At 46.6% G+C, this 17861-nt stretch overlaps 1 protein-coding gene across 6 annotated transcripts in view; it reads right to left on the bottom strand.

The window, feature by feature from the left end:
- Window positions 1–9498: 9498 nt before the first annotated feature.
- The window catches only part of KDM5B (lysine demethylase 5B), a 190687-nt gene continuing 182324 nt past the window's right edge, over window positions 9499–17861 (bottom strand). Inside the window, exons 25-27 of one of the 6 annotated variants that reach the window (XM_074936220.1) lie at window positions 15066–15220; window positions 14199–14525; window positions 9499–10606 (exon numbers count right to left, since the gene is read on the bottom strand). In XM_074936220.1, coding sequence (XP_074792321.1) covers window positions 10475–10606; window positions 14199–14525; window positions 15066–15220 — 614 coding nt within the window. In that variant the 3' untranslated portion in view covers window positions 9499–10474. The remainder of the gene's footprint in view (window positions 10607–14198; window positions 14526–15065; window positions 15221–17861) is intronic. The other 5 variants (XM_074936219.1, XM_074936218.1, XM_074936223.1 and 2 more) reach the window with 5 other exon arrangements.

The following is a 17861-nucleotide window of genomic DNA, read 5'->3' as shown; positions in this document are numbered from 1 at the left end:
TCTGCCACCATTGAGAACAGCCAAGCTCAATCTGCTTTGGAACCCCCCTTTCAGGTACTTGAAGGCTGCTATCAAATCCCCCCGCCTCCACTCTTCTCTTCTGCAAACTAAATAAACCCAGTTCCCTCAGCCTCTCCTAAATCATGTGCCCCAGCCCCCTAATCATTTTCATTGCCCTCTGCTGGACTCTCCTATTTGTCCACATCCTTTCTGTAGTGGGGGACCCAAAACTGCATGCAATACTCCAAATGTGGCCTCACCAGTGCCGAACAGAAGGGAAGAATCACATCCCTCCATCTGCTGGCAATGCTCCTACTAATGCAGCCCAATATACTATTAGCCTTCTTGGCAACAAGGGCACACTGTTGACTCATATCCAGCTTCTCATCCACTGTAATCCCCAGATCCTTTTCTGCAGAACAGCCGCTTAGCCAGTCAGTCTCCAGCCTGTAGCAGTGCATGGGATTCTTCCGTCCTAAGTGCAGGACTCTGCACTTGTCCTTGTTGAACCTCATCAGATTTCTTTTGGCCCAATCCTCCAATTTGTCTAGGTCACTCTGGACACTATCCCTACCCTCCAGTATATCTACCTCTCCCCCCAGCTTGATGTCATCTGCAAACTTCCTGAGGGTGCAATCCATCCCATAATCCAGATCATTAATGAAGATGTTGAACAAAACTGGCCCCAGGACAGACCCCTGGGGCACTCCGCTGGATACTGGCTACCAACTAGACATCAAGACGTTGCTCACTACCTGCTGAGCTTGACGATCTAGCCAGCTTTCTATCCACCTTATAGTCCATTCATCCAATCCATAATTTTTTAACTTGCTGGCAAGAATACTGTGGGAGACCGTATCAAAAGCTTTGCTAAAGTCAAGGTATATCACATCCACCACTTTCCCCATAGCCACGGAGCCAGTTATCTCTTCATAGAAGGCAATCAGGTTGGTCAGGCATGACTTGCCTTGGGTGAATCCATGTTGACTGTTCCTGATCACCTTCCTCTTCTCCAAGTGCTTCACGATGGATTTCTTGAAGACCTGCTCCATGATTTTTCTGGGAACTGAGGTGAGGTTGACTGGTCTGTAGTTCCCAGGATTCTCCTCCTTCCCTTTTTTTTAAAGATGGGCACTACATTAACCCTTTTCCAATCGTCCAGGACCTCCTCTGATGACCACAAGTTTTCAAAGATAATGGCCAATGGCGCTGCAATCACATCAGCCAACTCCCTCAGCCCCCTCGGATACATCGCATCCAGCCCCATGGACTTGTACATGTCCAGCTTTTCTAAATAGTCCTTAACCTGTTTTTTCACGACTGAGGGCTGCTCACCTCCTCCCCAGGCTGTGCTGCCTATTGTAGCATTCTGACCTTGGCTGTGAAGACTGAGGCAAAACAAGCATTGAGTACTTCAGCTTTTTCCACATCCTCTGTCATTAGTCCCCAGAGGGGACTAACTATTTCTAACTTATGCACTAAGGGAACTAATAAATTATACAAACATTCTAAGAACTATATACAAGAGAATTCACAACTATGCACTGTTGAGTAGGTAAGCTTGCTGAGGCTGGTGGTTAAAAAAAAAAAAATGGAGGGAGCGTGGAGGCGGCGACGCCCCTTATACCAGGGCATACGTGTGCCAAAGCTGGTCCCCTATGGATACCATTGAGGGAAAAACTCCCAGCACTGATGCATGCGGTGAGCACACACACCTACAATGGAATGGACATTAGTAAGCACTCGAAGAAGAATTGGTGTTTCTGGACCCAAAGTCCATTGTAGGTAAAGGAAAGACTTCCACAGCCACTTGGGACTAAATGGCAAAATAAATGGCCACCCTGGGATTCTGCCATTCACTGCAAAATTAGAGATTTGGAAAAAAATTGGTAAAATTTTAAGTGTAATTTAAACAATATGGGTGGTGGTGGTCGCTTATGCTTGCTTCTTCACAGCAGTGCTGCTCTTGCAACCTGAAACTTCCAAAGCTGGGCTCTCTGTGCGGATAATTATCCCCTGAATGTGACTGTGGCAGAAGCCCCTTCCCCAGCCTGAGCAGCCCTGTGTCTACTGGTGTCACAAAGGACTGGTTGCTGCCTTTTTAACAAGTCAGGGGCAGATCATGATGATATCTGCAGCAAGCATCTTCCAACCTAAGTACAGAGATTGAAAGCTTTCTCCTCCATCCCCAAGAGTGTTTGTTTCAGGAATGAAAAAGTGCTGCAGAAGCTCCCAGCTCAGCTATTGCCTCTGCCAGATCCATCTCTGCGTTCTTACTTGCTGAGCAAAGAATAGGCCAGGGAGGGGAGTGAGGAGAGGAGCAAGCAATGTTACTCCCAGCCCGCGATACTAAGCTCTGAGGTGCCCCCCCTCACATGGCACCCCGGCTCTTGCCATACTTCCTATCTTTCCTGCACAGTGTGATAGTTTGTTCTTGTCCAAAGCCTCTTTGGAAAAACAGTCAACTTTCTTGAACTGATTTTCCCCTTTGACTTGCTTCTCATAGGCTCTTACCTAACAACTCCCTGAGTTTGCTAAAGTCTGCTTTCTTGAAATCCATTATCTTTATTGTGCAATTGTCCCTCCTACCATTCCTTAAAATCATGAACTACCATTTCATGATCACTTTCACCTAAGCTGCTTTCCACTTTCAAATTCTCAACTACTTCCTCCCTATTTGTCAAAATCAAATCTAGAACCACCTCTCCCCTACTAGCTTTCTCCACCCTCTGAAATAAAAAATTGTCTCTAATACATTCCAAGAACTTGTTGGATAATCTGTATTATTTCCCCAACCCTTAAATGATCTGGACACCAGTTCATACCTTACCATAAAATTTCAGGAGAAAGGTACATTTCTACATGTGGCCTGGACCCCTCACGGTCATGGCGCCCCTCCCCAAATCCAGCCCCAGCCCGGACCTGTTGCGGCCAGGAGAAGGATGCCTATCCTGTGGCCCCAGCCCCGGAGTTCCTGGGGTGGGGAGAGGTGCCCCCCCCCCCAGCCCAGGTGCTGCTGTGGGGAGAGAGAGCTGGAGGGAGTCCTCTCTCCCTGCTATAGCCCTGGAGCACCCTCCTGCACTTCAAACCCCTCATCCCTGGCCCCACCCCAGAGCCCGCAGCCAACCCTCTGCCCCTCATCCCCAGCACCACCCCATACCCTGCACCCCCAGCCAGAGTCCTCACACCCCTGCACTCCAGAGCCCATACCCCCAGCCAGAGCCCTCACACCCCTGCACTCCAGCCCTGAGCCCTCTTCCACACTTCAAACCCCTCCCCCACCACATGGATTTTGTCACACATCACCTCCATATTGGTGCACATGAGATTTATTCTGCACCCATGGGTGGGAAAAGTTAGAGGGAACACCGCCTGCTAGCCCCACTGATCACTCAATTCAGTTAACATTCCTTAGGCAACTGGAATGCATGAGCAAATACTTCTGCAGAACTGAATCAAAATGTGTCATGACACTAGATGTGGGCCTTAACAGGTCTGTTCTATAATGTCCAATGCTGATCTTAGTGGATGGTGGATTCTACATTCTGGCTAATTGCACATCCTTCACAGCTATATGTGTAATTGACTTCTTTGTTAAATATAGCTGGAGAATTTTATACAGTGATAATACTGTGAACCCGATTCTTGAAGGGAAAATGTTGCAACGCACTATAGAAGTACACACCTGAACACTCATTGCCCTTCAAAAATGCTACTTAGATGTCTTCTTTGAAAAAGGATACTGATGTGTCTGAAGTCATTTGCCAATGGGTACAGGATTTATTAAACCAGTTTCACAGTGTGTATATTCCACTCCCAGTGACCTAGTGCACATGATGGAGAGCTCACAGAACAAATCAAGCAATTTGATGGGGTTGAATCTGCAACAAAATCAGCTTTTGCACTGATGACACATGAAGGTGGTTGAGTCTTCACTGGTCTTTATTAGATCTGTCAGGACTGCTAATTAGAATTTGCATCTTGCAGCACTGGAAGATTTTGTCAAATACTTTTTTGCTTTAGAGTAAACCAACTATTCTGTGATGATTGTCTAGTACCTTGCAGAAATAAAAGGTGTAGAAAAGTCTGACTCTGACTTGAAGGAAATTTTGAAAAGAAAATTGGGTTGTTGTTGGGTTGCTAGTTTCCTTCTGTGCACATGGTTCAGCTGAAGCCCTACAACATGAAAACAGAGCAATGGAAATCATTGAGGGAGTGCTGGGGCCTTAACACAGCATCCAAATGCACTTTCCCAACAACCCCACAACTCCATCAAATTTTGAATGAAACATTAAGTATGGTTGGGATGACGTCCCCAGAAGTAACCAGGCACATCCACACATTAGCGGCTATTAAATGCCAAGGGACAATTTTAAAGCTACAGGATGAGCTTACAATGGCAACCTATTCTCGTATGATGGACTAGAGCTCATTAATATCATGACGAAAATAGTCTTCAGTAATGAGATAGCTACATGTGTCAGTCAACTGGATACTTTGGGTCATGACTTGTATGAAACCTTCAAAACCCAAAGAATTATCTGAGGCTCCATCAATCTATGGGCTTCAGTGAAGATGAAAAGACTCCAACTGTGATCAAACAGAGTGAAGGAGGCAGGTACAGAGCTCATCCTTGACAGGTCATTGTTTGCTCAGCTCCTTGTCATGTCCAGATCTCAGCATGATGTTGATCTACATGAGGCTTTGGGAAAGTATGAGCTCTCTATGGTACCACAATAAATGTTTGAATGAAACATAACAATGCATCTGTGCCAGGTGAAAAGCAAATTAGTGCACTTCTTGTATGGTCTTCCTAAGCCTACTGACAATGTACCTTATGTCAGCATAGACCTTTCAGCACAGCCATCATAGATGGTATGGCTGAGGTACAAGTTCTCAACAAACCAGAAATTGTTAACTCCTGCTGAGATTTGTAGGAACATTTCATTTTGAGTAGGGTGACCATATTTCCCTATACTGAATACGGGACACCTGGCAAAATTACTCTTATTCAAGTGAGTTCAATGGCAATCAGTCATACCAACATTCAAATTAACATCACGATGACCGAGCCCCTGTTAAAAGAAATACTGCTTTTCATTTACCTTCGTATCTTTAAGGCTTTAGTGTTCACCTGGGGAAGGGTGACACCCACACCCCTACTGCCCACACGCACATGGGGAGGGGTGACATATGCACAGTCCCGTACACCTCTCTCGCATGTGGTGGGGAGGGGTATGCGATCAACCGACCCGGTGCTCTCCACCCTCCATGCCAGGCTAGGCCCCTGGGACAGACCCACCTCTCCTGGTACCTGGCACTGCACCTTCCCGAGGCAACAGGTGTGAGGGGGAGAACGCAGGGTCACATGCCCCCTCTCCCCAGATTTCTGCCAGGGTTCACACCTGAATGTGGCCGCCAGCAGCCTTTCAGCACTGTGTGGGAGGGAAGTGTGACCTGGCCCGTATCTTTGCAGAGCTCATTTCTCCCCCTCCCCCGTGGCTGGAAGCAGCTTTTCCCTTCCTGCCCACACAGTGTCAAAAGGCAGCTAATACCACCAGGCTGCTGCTGGCCACTGACATAACCCAGCCACCTCCTGTCCCCTGGCTACAACGCTGGCAGGAATCGGTTAAGCCTAAAGGATGTATTGTGCACCAGGGCCCAGGGAACCTGACTGCAGGGGCTTCAGGGAACCCGGACAGAGAGGTGGCACAGCAAGAGAAAGTGCCTGGGGGATGGAGCAGACCTATCGTCTCTGGGGGCAGGAGCTGGGGTGGGGTGGGGAGGGGAGGGGAGGATGCTGAAGAGGGTGCTAAGCCCCTGCCTGGGGGCTGCTGTGGAACCTGCAGGTTCGGGGTGTGAACAGGTTGGAAATCGCTGTGCTCTCCCCCGCCACTCCAGAGCTTAGCTGAGGGGCGGAGAGGCTTCCCCGTGTCAGCACTGTGCGGGGCTTTGGCACATGCAGGGTTTGGCTCCTCCTAGCCAGTGCCCCAGGTTGGAGGGTCTTCTGCTTTCCTGGGTGCCAGCCCAGCCAGAGACAGTGGGGATAGGGTGACCAGATGTCCCAGTTTTATAGGGACAGTTCCGATATTCAGGGCTTTGTCTTATGGAGGTGCCTATTACCCCTCACTCCCGTCCTGATATTTCTCACTTTCTATCTGGTCACCCTAAGTGGAGGAAGGAAGGAGCCTGCTGACCAGGATGTTGGTGAGCTGAGCACTCCGACCAGGGACTGCTTCTCTGCACAGTGGTAGGAGCAGGATGCGCCCCGCCAGGGGGGATATGGAGGAGCAGCGCGGGCAAAGCAGAAAGAGGAGAGCGAGAGAGGACACACGTAAAGGGCCCCAACCTCAGCCTTGCTTCGCTACCCACATCATCGGCCACTGGATCCCCCCCACTCACTCCTGGTGGGCAGGTGGCTGGCGAGTAGGGATCTGGCCAGCAGCAGGACCCACCAGTATTGATGTGGGGGGAGGGGACGGGACACAGAAAATATGGGACAATTTGCCCGTTTTTAAGACAGTCAGGACACCTGCAGAAGGGCTTAAATATGGGACTGTCCCTTTAAAAATGGGACATCTGGTCACCCTAATTATGAGGCTACAAAGAAAATACTGGACCTATGACAAAGTCCATCTCGTGTTTCACATGAATGCAGAGGAATCAATTAAAAATTAGCAGAAAAAAAAAGATCCCATGGTATTGCATGTGTCCAATACAAATTCAGTGACTCCACGAACATCTCCAATGTCACCATGAAGAAGCTACTATCTCGTATGCATCCAAAGCATGAGTTAACCCAATACTTTACAGGAAAAATGCTCCAGCATGCAAATAATTTTGTCATCCCGTAGCGTAATGAAGTTGCTGCCCCACACTGTTCACTGGAGTTAGGGTTTCCATGAGGAGGCTGACGCTAGCATTGTCTTGCCTGCCGTCACTGCCACACAAGGGATGTCTCCACAGCAAACTAAAAACTGCAGCCTCTTGGGCTCGGTCTTCAGGGCTGCTTCTTGGCTGTGTAGATCTCTATGCTTGGAGCCTGAGCTCTGGGACCCTCCCACCCTGCAGGGTCCTAAAGCCCAGCTGCCCGTCCGAGCCCAGAAGTCTACACAACCAGGAAACAGTCACACAGCCCATGCCCAAGTCAGCTCATAAGAGCCAGCTGCAGGTTTTGATTTGCTGTGGAGACATACCCATATAGAGGTGCTACTAACCTCCAAATATTTGCACAGGAAAATGTTCTAGTGGTCTCCATGAGCTGCTCGTCAAGATTTCTGCAAGAATCTGTTTTTTTCTGCTTGTTGCTGGGGAAGAGAATTGCTGTATATCCTTTAGAGATGTGTTCCTATCACTCAGACTATTAAAAGCTGTCACATTGCCAGGTTTCCACACCCTTTCAGGATGTGAAACTACTGGAAGGTTGACTCGAAAGGCCAAAATTTTCTTACTGGACAGTATTTGATTAATAGAATCATAAAACCATAGGGTTAGAAGGGACCGCAAGAGTCTAGTCTAATCCCCTGCCAAGATGTAGGATTGGTTGTGACAAAACCACTCAAGACAGATGGCTATCCAGTCTCTTTTTGAAAACCTCCCATGAAGGAGCTTCCACGACTTCCCTAGGCAGTTTGTTCCATTGTCCTACTGTTCTTATAGTTAGGAAGTTTTTCTGATATTTAATCTAAATCTGCTCTGCTGTAGTTTGTACCCATTGCCCCTGGCAAGAGAAAACAACTTCTCTCCATCTTTTTTATAGCAGCCTTTCAAGTATTTGAAGACCGCTTAATCTCCTCTTTTCAAAATAAACCATACCCAGTTCCTTCAGCCGTTGCTCATATGGCTTGCATCCATCCCTTTGATCACCTTTGTTGCTCACCTCTGGATCCTTTCCAGTTTCTCTACATCCTTTCTAGACATTGGTGACCAAAACTGGACACCATACTCCAGCTGAGGCCTGACCAGCGCCGAGTAGCGCAGTACTGTCACCTCCCATGACTTGCATGCTATGCCTCTGTTAATGCAACCTGAAATTGCATTTGCTTTTTTTCCCTCATCACCTCTTCTCCGTCCCTCATTGGCCTCTGAAGGCAGTCCTGATAGTAGCAGTCCCTATCAAAGGTAGCTAGACTGACTCACTCTTCCTTGTTGCCAGCTGCTTTTATGGGCATCCATGCTCTTTGCCATTAAAAGCCTTAAGATGAGTAGAAGGATCTGGAAACAAGGAAGTGCCAACACCATGTGATCAGCCAGCTGTCTGTAGATCACAAGCAACTGCTCTGCTGACCCTGCTTTAGGGATAACCACTCCTTTTGACAACAGCTAGATGTGATTGGGGGAGATGAGCTGTACCACTCCAGCTTCATGCCTGTTCTCTGATGAGTCAGTTGTATCTCGTACCCCCACAGCAGCAGCAGCTCCTCCCCCAACCTCTCATGCTAGAGATCCCCCTGGCAGCTTTCTCTTTCTAGTTGGCAGCCGGTGTCAAGTGGAGTGCCCCAGGGATCGGTCCTGGGGCCGGTTTTGTTCAATATCTTCATAAATGATCTGGAGGATGGTGTGGATTGCACTCTCAGCAAATTTGCGGATGATACTAAACTGGGAGGAGTGGAAGATACGCTGGAGGGCAGGGATAGGATACAGAGGGACCTAGACAAATTGGAGGATTGGGCCAAAAGAAATCTGATGAGGTTCAATAAGGATAAGTGCAGGGTCCTGCACTTAGGACGGAAGAACCCAATGCACAGCTACAGACTAGGGACCGAATGGCTAGGCAGCGGTTCTGCGGAAAAGGACCTAGGGGTGACAGTGGACGAGAAGCTGGATATGAGTCAGCAGTGTGCCCTTGTTGCCAAGAAGGCCAATGGCATTTTGGGATGTATAAGTAGGGGCATAGCGAGCAGATCGAGGGACGTGATCGTTCCCCTCTATTCGACATTGGTGAGGCCTCATCTGGAGTACTGTGTCCAGTTTTGGGCCCCACACTACAAGAAGGATGTGGATAAATTGGAGAGAGTCCAGCGAAGGGCAACAAAAATGATTAGGGGTCTGGAACACATGACTTATGAGGAGAGGCTGAGGGAACTGGGAATGTTTAGTCTGCAGAAGAGAAGAATGAGGGGGGATTTGATAGCTGCTTTCAACTACCTGAGAGGTGGTTCCAGAGAGGATGGTTCTAGACTATTCTCAGTGGTAGAAGAGGACAGGACAAGGAGTAATGGTCTCAAGTTGCAGTGGGGGAGGTTTAGGTTGGATATTAGGAAAAACTTTTTCACTAGGAGGGTGGTGAAATACTGGAATGCATTACCTAGGGAGGTGGTAGAATCTCCTTCCTTGGAAGTTTTTAAGGTCAGGCTTGACAAAGCCCTGGGTGGGATGATTTGATTGGGGATTGGTCCTGCTTTGAGCAGGGGGTTGGACTAGATGACCTCCTGAGGTCCCTTCCAACCCTGATATTCTATGATTCTATGACTCCTTATCTAACCCAATCTGGTAGCAAATCCTTTTGAATTGAAATAATAGACGTTTTTAAAAAAATGTATTTAGTGTGAACAATTTGATCTTGTTTTCTTCCAACACTGAAGACATAAATAGAGTAAAAAATACTGTGGCTTTTCTAGTTCACTTTTTTCCTTAAAAATAAATAAATAAATAGTGGACTTTTCTCGAGCAAGTGGAGCCCACGAATGGAAAGACTGATCATGAAGGAAAGGGAAACTGCATTTCAAGCTCTCTAAAAACATCACCATTTAATTTTATAACATAACCAGGGGTTTATTCCACAATAGAAACGGCAACATTTGATACAAGCTACCCAAAAAAAGGAGAAAGCCAAAATACAGCGGTGGCAATTACTTTACAGAGCTTTTTCTGTCTTCTACCGCGCTAGTCCATCAGTGACACTAGGACCTAAACATTTGCTTTCTGTACATCAACCAATGCTAAAAGCACCAACACGCTGTTCAGAATTGTAATTCCAGTCACTGCAACCAGACACAGAAGTTATTGCTCAGATAAATAAACCTAGCCTATCAAAAAAAAAAAAATACAAAGTGAAAAAAAACTAAAGTTTCCGAAGAGTTAACATAGTAAACAAGGGATATCCTCAAAAGAGGATCTATTGGAATTCATGGTGCAGTTTTTTTGCACCTAAACCAGGTTGAATTGTGTATGCTGGTATATCCCAGAGAGAGGTAATTTACGGCTGTACAATAAAAGGTGCATGTTTCAAATGCCTTCCAAACTGGAGGAAACCCCTGCTAAACAGGCAGCATTTCAAACCTCAACAACCACAAATAGCTCAAGGGAAAAATACAAAAGTGTCAAAAATTGTTTGAGTTCTGAAAAACGATCCCATGTGGATAGAAATAGCACCATTTGCAGCCTGGCTCTTACACCAGCCCTGTGACTTTATGGAGAAATTCTGATAACCTTCCTTAATGGAGTCCTGAATGACTTCTGGCGAGTTTTACTTTCAATATTGAGAGTCCTTCCCAGTACAGCTGATGCAGATGTAGTCTTCCTTCTCTGCCATCTCTGGAGAAATGCCCACACACACCTGATGGAACCACTGATTGCAGCTGCCATCACACTGGACCCAATCCACCTAATTGCAAAGAGCAGACAGATTAGCGTTCAGAGAAGGGCAGTAAATCAAGTGGTAAGTTCTGTGGTAAGTTATTTTCAGGCTCGTAGCAATCTACCTACTTGAACCAGCCAACATCCTACCCTGAGGGACTGGCTTAGTGACTGCTATGGGCACAGTCAGCTTGCAGTGTCGTCAGTTTCACAAGTGTAACTAAAGCAGTTTGGTGAAGAGCAGTGTCCTCCCACTGTACCACTCGCACACAGTTTAAAACCCTGAGGAGAGGGCTTGAATATGGGTTTTTTTGAAGTTTTTCTCCCATCACTGTGTGCAACCCTCATAAACAGCAGGGGAACTAACACAGGCACCAAGGGGGCATGAATATACAACTCAGCCCCTGCTGTGCATGTACAATCCTGGGACTGGGCACATCATTTGCCTGCTGCCACATGGTGCTTTCCTTTGTACTGCATAGAGGGGTGTGTGTCTGTGCTCGGTGAACATGAGGGCAACAATCTCTAATGCCCTAAGATTTTTTTCTTGGGCTTCTGGTGCTCTCCCAGTCTTCTGTACAGGCAGTGGGGGTGGAATGCTCTTTGCTGCTAAATTCAGGGATGGCTCCACATGCCCATGTCTCTCCAGGTCTATGCAGAATTCCCTCCTTCCAATCATTCCCAGCCCAGTGAGGGAGGCCTGTGTGAAGCCTCCACCCTCCCGCTTTGCCTCTCATTATGTTTGGCTATGCAGGGGCGAGAGGGAGTCTCCCATTGCTGCCCATCTGCCCAAGCCATGAAACCTTCATATACCTTTATCCCAGGGGCATTGATGGAGACACAGCCTGCTTGCACCCCCTGCCATCCCTTCACTGCATCACTCTGGCTCAGTGCAGACACACTCCTGGCATCTCCTCCACTCTCCTGCCAGGTTTGGTGTAGGAGTCTGAAAGGATGGGAAGATATGCTCCCCGTGACTGCTTAGCTCTCCTCTCTGACTTTGGGAAGAGTTCCAGGTGGGGAAGAGGGACCATCTTAGTTCCCATGCTCTGTGGGGAAGCTGTACTGGTGACACTCCTAGAGTGGCTGAGAAAGGGTGTAAACAATGGACAGGGATGTCATCATGTGGGGAGTTAGGCACTAGGTGATTCTGAAAATCCCACTAGGTGCTTATTTGCATCTTTTGGCCCTTAAACATCTTTAAAAATCTGGCCCAAAGTTACCAGACGAACTGAAGGAGTTCTCTATCTAAATCACTGTTACTTTCAGAAGCTGATGTAACTTAACAAGAGCTGAGAACAAATGTACATAAAGCAATATAAAGTTTTGAATCTACTGTGTCCCTCTAATACGAACAGCATAATTTGAAACCCAAAGGGATGTAGGCCAAGAAGTTGTTCGCTCTGCCGTGTGACCTCATCATGAAAATTTCTGTTTGAAAAAATCCTCATTCCATATTACCTGAGAGAGATGTAGGGAGGAGCAATGGCTGAGCTCCATGCATTGTTCTTACAGCATCACTAAGGCCTTAGCTCAGTGGTTCTCAATGTGTTATGTGGGCCACAGGTTGAGAACCACAGTACGCCCCCCAACCCTCTACAGTCCCCTATGCCCAGCGCGCCCCCCTGCTCAGAGACCCTTCCACAGAGGGGGCCAGGAGTGGTGCCCTGGGCGGGGGACCCAGACCCCACGGTGCGAGGCTGGGCAGCCAGACCCTGGGACCCTGCCGCATGGGGCCAGGTAGCCAGGACCCCTATGCTGGGCCAGGAGTGGAGCCCCAGGCAGCTAAAACCTGGCACCTTGCAAACCTCTGGTTCCCAGCACCACCCACTCCCTCACAGCCGAGTGCCGCCCCCCCCCCCCCCGACAATCCTGCCCGGAGTCCCACTCTCCTGCTCCCTGCCCCCCACCCCCTTGCTGCACTCACCAGCCCCCTCTTGGCAGGAGCCCTCCTGCAGACTGCCAGATGCTGTCTCCCGCTCAGCCAGCCCCACCCCCTATCAGACGAGAGCAGCAAATTTTGAATTTTTTTAGCACACAGCTGCATGGGCCACGGGTTGAGAACTGCTGCCTTAGCCACTCTCAGCAATCACGCGAATTAAACTAAATTGAGTTAGAAACTGATTCAGTTAAATTAGAGAAACCCCCTTTGTATGGGCACACAAATTGGTTTACTAGTGGTATCACAGAGCTTATACCTTTCAGAGAGTTCAGCTTTCTCCTGAGACATGGTTTCTCCCAACAACAGAGAAATTCTGGGACTTGTAGCCCAGTAACCATTAGATGCTAAAGCATGTTGGCTATAAAAAGACCTTCTTTCCTCAGTCGGGGGGGGGGGGGGGGGAATCAGGGATATGGTAGGACTTGCTGAGTTTCTCTCTGTCAAGGAGGAGATGAAGGATGGGCAAGTGTGCTGATCTTTGCAAGAGGAAAGTGCTAAAGGAAGAAGCCTACCAAAGAAGACTTAAAGGCCCATTTGAGACCCTTGCATTAAGACGGGAGAATCCTTGAGAAAATGAAGGTGCTCCAAGGCTCTGAGGGGGCAGTACCCAATGAATTTGGTATGGTTTGCCTTTTTGGACTCTGTCTACCCTGGAAAGGGGATTTTTTTGGTTCAGCCTGAACTATCCAGCCAGTGGGGAAAGTGAGGCATGGGTTTAGCCTGACAATGGGCAGGTCAGCTGCACCCATAACGTGACTAATATCGATTTAGTTTAATTTGGTGGCAAGCCAAACTACATTAAATTGGCATCAAACATTCTTAAACTGATTTAGGAGTGTCCACACAAAGGGGCTTGGGTTGATTTTGATATTTCAATTGAGAAACTGATTTAGATGGTGGAAATTGTGTGTGTAGACAACCTAAGATTTTTAAAAACAGCCTTTCAAGCGGCCTTTAAGGAGAAACAGTCGTAGCTTTTCTGTCAAAGAAACAGTAGGATTGTAAGAAACCCAGAATTGTAAGGACCTCCCTCCAAGCTTAATAGGAGAAAGGAAAGAAAAAAGTTGAGTTAGATTCCTGGTGGGAGAATGTGCCAGTTCAGTGAGGGGAGAACTGACCAGCTGAACAGGAGGGAGATGCAGCAAGCAGCAGTCAGCTGCCAAATGGCCCTTTTAGAGCTACTTCTGTCTACCTGAAAAGTGAGCTATTGGAGACATTGGGAGAAGTTCCTGTGAGAATGTGATTCTACTCTAAAAAAGAAAAGGAGGACTTGTGGCACCTTAGAGACTAACCAATTTATTTGAGCATAAGCTTTCGTGAGCTACAGCTCACTTCATTGGATGCATCATGAAAACTTATGCCCAAATAAATTGGTTAGTCTCTAAGGTGCCACAAGTACTCCTTTTCTTTTTGCGAATACAGACTAACACGGCTGCTGCTCTGAAACCATTCTACTCTAAGTGGTTCCAATAGTTGCCAGGTACTCAAAGAAAAGTGCCTGTAAGGAAGAGACTGAAGGCAAGGATGAGCTCCTCAGGTTTTCCAGGTGCCCAGTGTCTGAAATAGCTCTCACTCTCTTTGTCGATAATGTTGGTCTAACAAAAGGATTAGGGAGCAGTTACGATATCACCTGCTCCCTGCATTCAGTGCCCCCACAGCAGGTTTCCCATTCACTGACCTCATCTCCTTCAGGCTGCAGGCAGTTCACCGCAGGGCAGATTGCATCTTCACCCTCCGAGTCCTCCTGCTCAGAGAATGACATATCCAAGGGAAGCAAGTGGCTTTCGCTGGAGCGCTGCGCCTCAAACAGTCGTTCTCGCTCTCTCTCCAGTTTGCTATTGCTGAGATCCTTGGAGGGATTCAGTTTCAATTTCTTCTTTTTGGGTGTTCTCAGTTTTTTTACTCTTGCTCTCTTCTCACCACAGAAACCCTCTCTTTCAAAGCGCCTCTTTAATTTTCTCTCCGCAGAACCAACTCCATCTCTCTTCCCCCGGCAGCACTCGTTCTAGTGAGAAGGATATTGAAGCAAAACCCTAAGGACTCTAATCCGTTATTCAGTGATCTATCTTCCCCTCCAACATATCACCCATCCATTGCTACACTGAAAGGAGGGCCGCCCTCTATGGCACACTAAACACACAACCTGCAGCTATTCTTAAGGGCTGAATATTGGGTCAAAGCAAGAGTTGGAATGAGTGAATGACTCCCTCCTTTCTCTCTCTCTCCTCCAAAGCAGCTTTACAAGTTTCCAGTTTCCAAGGAAAAACTTCCTCTTCCCCACTGGACTCATTAGTATCTGGTTACTATTAGAATCAGAATGGCCATAATTAAGTCATACAAATGAGCAGCAAATGGAGTTTCAGGATGCAGAAATGCAGCACAAATTATATTCACAGACAGAGAAACCTGCAGAGAGTTGTACAAAGTTCCCAACCCCTCCTGAAGACACACACACACACTTCTGAAGTTAACGGATTCCAGCAAGAACCTCTCTGCTTGAGAAGGGCCCCAAACAGAGGGATCTGTGGTGTTGTCAGATACCTGCCTTTTCATTTGTTGGTCCTATTGCTGACCTCTGTTCTGTTTGCAGAACAGGGCTCTGCTTTGTGAATAAAATCTGGTAGAGCTCTTGTATTTCAGGCAGTGAAACCTGTAGCAAATGGGCTTCCATCATCAGCTCATCCAGCTCTGCGCTAATGACTACAACGACAAAACAAAAATTGTAATTTTCTAATGTTAAGGCTTGTGATAAATACAGAGATTTAGAAAATTCTTTCCCAATAGTACATAAATCAATAAAAAAGAAAATTTGGGGAAGATTTTTTATGCTTAACCGTCTTTGTGCAAATCATTGCTAATAAATCTTGTCAGATACTTCACTATTCATCTCTAATTATAACAGTGTAACTAAAGAAAAGATGAAGGCCTGTGCAGTAACTTGTGGACTGCCATATGGTGGTGGAGACTTTTACTGGGAATGGCCCCTCTCAAACTCTCTGGGTCACCATCATAAAAATGACTTATTCAGTGTCTGGGTTATGATTTCTGTCTCAGCTGATAGGCTGAGGGACAGGCAGCTGTCTTGGCTGCTTCTTACCAATTTGAAGCAACATGAATCATAGAATCATAGAATATCAGGGTTGGAAGGGACCTCAGGAGGTCATTTAGTCCAACCCCCTGCTCAAAGCAGGACCAATGAGGGAGTGAGTTAAATAATGGTCCTTTGAATCAAAGGAGAAAGATTTTCAGAATCACAAAAGAAAAAGGTGAATCAGATACAAAACCATGGAGAGAATCCACAGTGAAGCCAAGTATGGGAGGGGGAAGTTACTAATACAATACTTTTGTAAATCTCAAACTGAAGCTAAAGGCTGATACCTGAAACTGTTTCTCACTGTATAATTACTGTTAAGCTTTAATACAGCAGTCTTTTCCATTGAGCTTTTAAAGCAGTTTACTCAAAATTCTTATGTAAACGCATTAACATTTTTGTACAAGGAGTCTGTGCAAATGAAATGTGTACTGAATCCATAATTGACTGTGGAGTTTTAGAGCATCTCCTTGTTTAAATTTACACCATAACGTTCTCAAAAGACTGTTCTAAATTGGAGTATGCAAGTAAACGTACAATTATTACTACAGTTAAGTTCCATATTAACAGCGCACAAAAGTAAAAACTAAATATAAGGCCAGACCTTGGCATCTGAAGCAGCAGATGTCTGGAGTGAAAGGCAGGAAGCAATAAGGGTGGCTTTTGAGAGAAGTGGAAAGGTGCCATTTGTACTAGGCCCTATACTGGTTTGGTCCACATTAGACCATCCATGCTAGGAAACAGATCAGTAAGATAATGGAGGTGTCATTTGATTAGTAAAAATCTACAGAAGCTTAATTTCAATGGTGTCACCCTCTACAGCATGGCAGCGGCCACTCACTGCCCACCTGGCTCCCAGGTCCAGGCCCTCCGATTGATGGAATTTTTGATAATACAATGTTGTTGGAAATGGGTCAAGTTGGGTATCATTCAAAAGACCTTTCTTCCATGGACCACTGGTGCCAAACGTGACAAACCTAGAACAATTATACTTTAAAAGAGGGATGCATTGCTTACATAACAAAAGAGACGTTGACTTTTGGTAAACCTAGGGAAGTCAGCCTGGTCACGTAGGACTAAAAACATTTACTCATCAAAGTCATCATCAGTGTTGTCTCTGTCTAGGGAACCACTGCTAAACATATCATCACACTGATCCTCATCCATGCTGCTCTTGCACATCTCCATACAAGGCACGTTTCTGGCCTGACATTTGCAGAGTGGTTATCATCTGGTCTTTGCACAAGCAGTTGATTAGCTGAAAGATTGATTTAGAAGTGCATCATATTTCACACGTAACTGATACGATCAGTCCATCCTCCAAGACCCATCCATGGGAAGGGTAATTTTGGATGCGCTAAATCATCCCAGAGCCATTCCATTGCTTGACATTTGCCCTCTTAATAGCAGGTATAATTGCACCCCGTCTTAGTGGCAATTTTTCTCAGTTTGTCTGCTTCTTGGAAAACATCCACCAACATAGCTCTGCAAGTGTCATAATCCTGGTCTTCAAATGGTAAGCCAGGCACATGAATGCCTCCAGTGCATTTATGACCTCGTAAGTGACTGTCTCAGCCATTCCAAGCATCTTCAGAGCAAGCAGAGTATCTTCGGAGGCTGAATCAAATACTGTCCACTAAGATAATTTGGTCTTTCCAGTCAACCTTCCAGTAGTGTCACATCCTGAGAGGGCGTGGAAGCCTGGCAGTGCAACGACTTTTAATAGTCTGAGTAATAGGAAAACATCTCTTACGCCTGGTCTACACTATGAGTTTATGTCGGATTTAGCAGCATTAAATCGAATTAACCCTGGACCCGTCCACACGACGAAGCCATTTTTTTCGACATAAAGGGCTCTTAAAACCGATTTCTGTACTCCTCCCCAACAAGGGGATTAGCACTGAAATCGACATCGCCATTTCGAATTGGGGTTAACGTGGACGTAATTTGAAGGTATTGGCCTCCAGGAGCTATCCCACAGTGCACCATTGTGACCACTCTAGACAGTACTCTGAACTCATGTGTACTGGCCAGGTGTACAGGAAAAGCCCCGGGAACTTTTGAATCTCATTTCCTGTTTGGCCAGGCAAGCTCATCAGCACAGGTGACCCATGCAGTACCAGAATCGAAAAAGAGCTCCAGCATGGACCGAATGGGAGGTAGTGGATCTGATCGCTGTATGGGGAGAGGAATCCGTGCTATCAGAATTACGTTCCAAAAGACAAAATGCCAAAACATTTCAAAAAATCT

The sequence above is a fragment of the Natator depressus genome, chromosome 21, assembly GCF_965152275.1.
Source record: "Natator depressus isolate rNatDep1 chromosome 21, rNatDep2.hap1, whole genome shotgun sequence".
Taxonomy (NCBI): Eukaryota; Metazoa; Chordata; order Testudines; family Cheloniidae; genus Natator; species Natator depressus.
The sequence above is the reverse complement of the archived record's forward strand: the minus strand, read 5'-3'. Positions and strand labels throughout refer to the sequence as shown.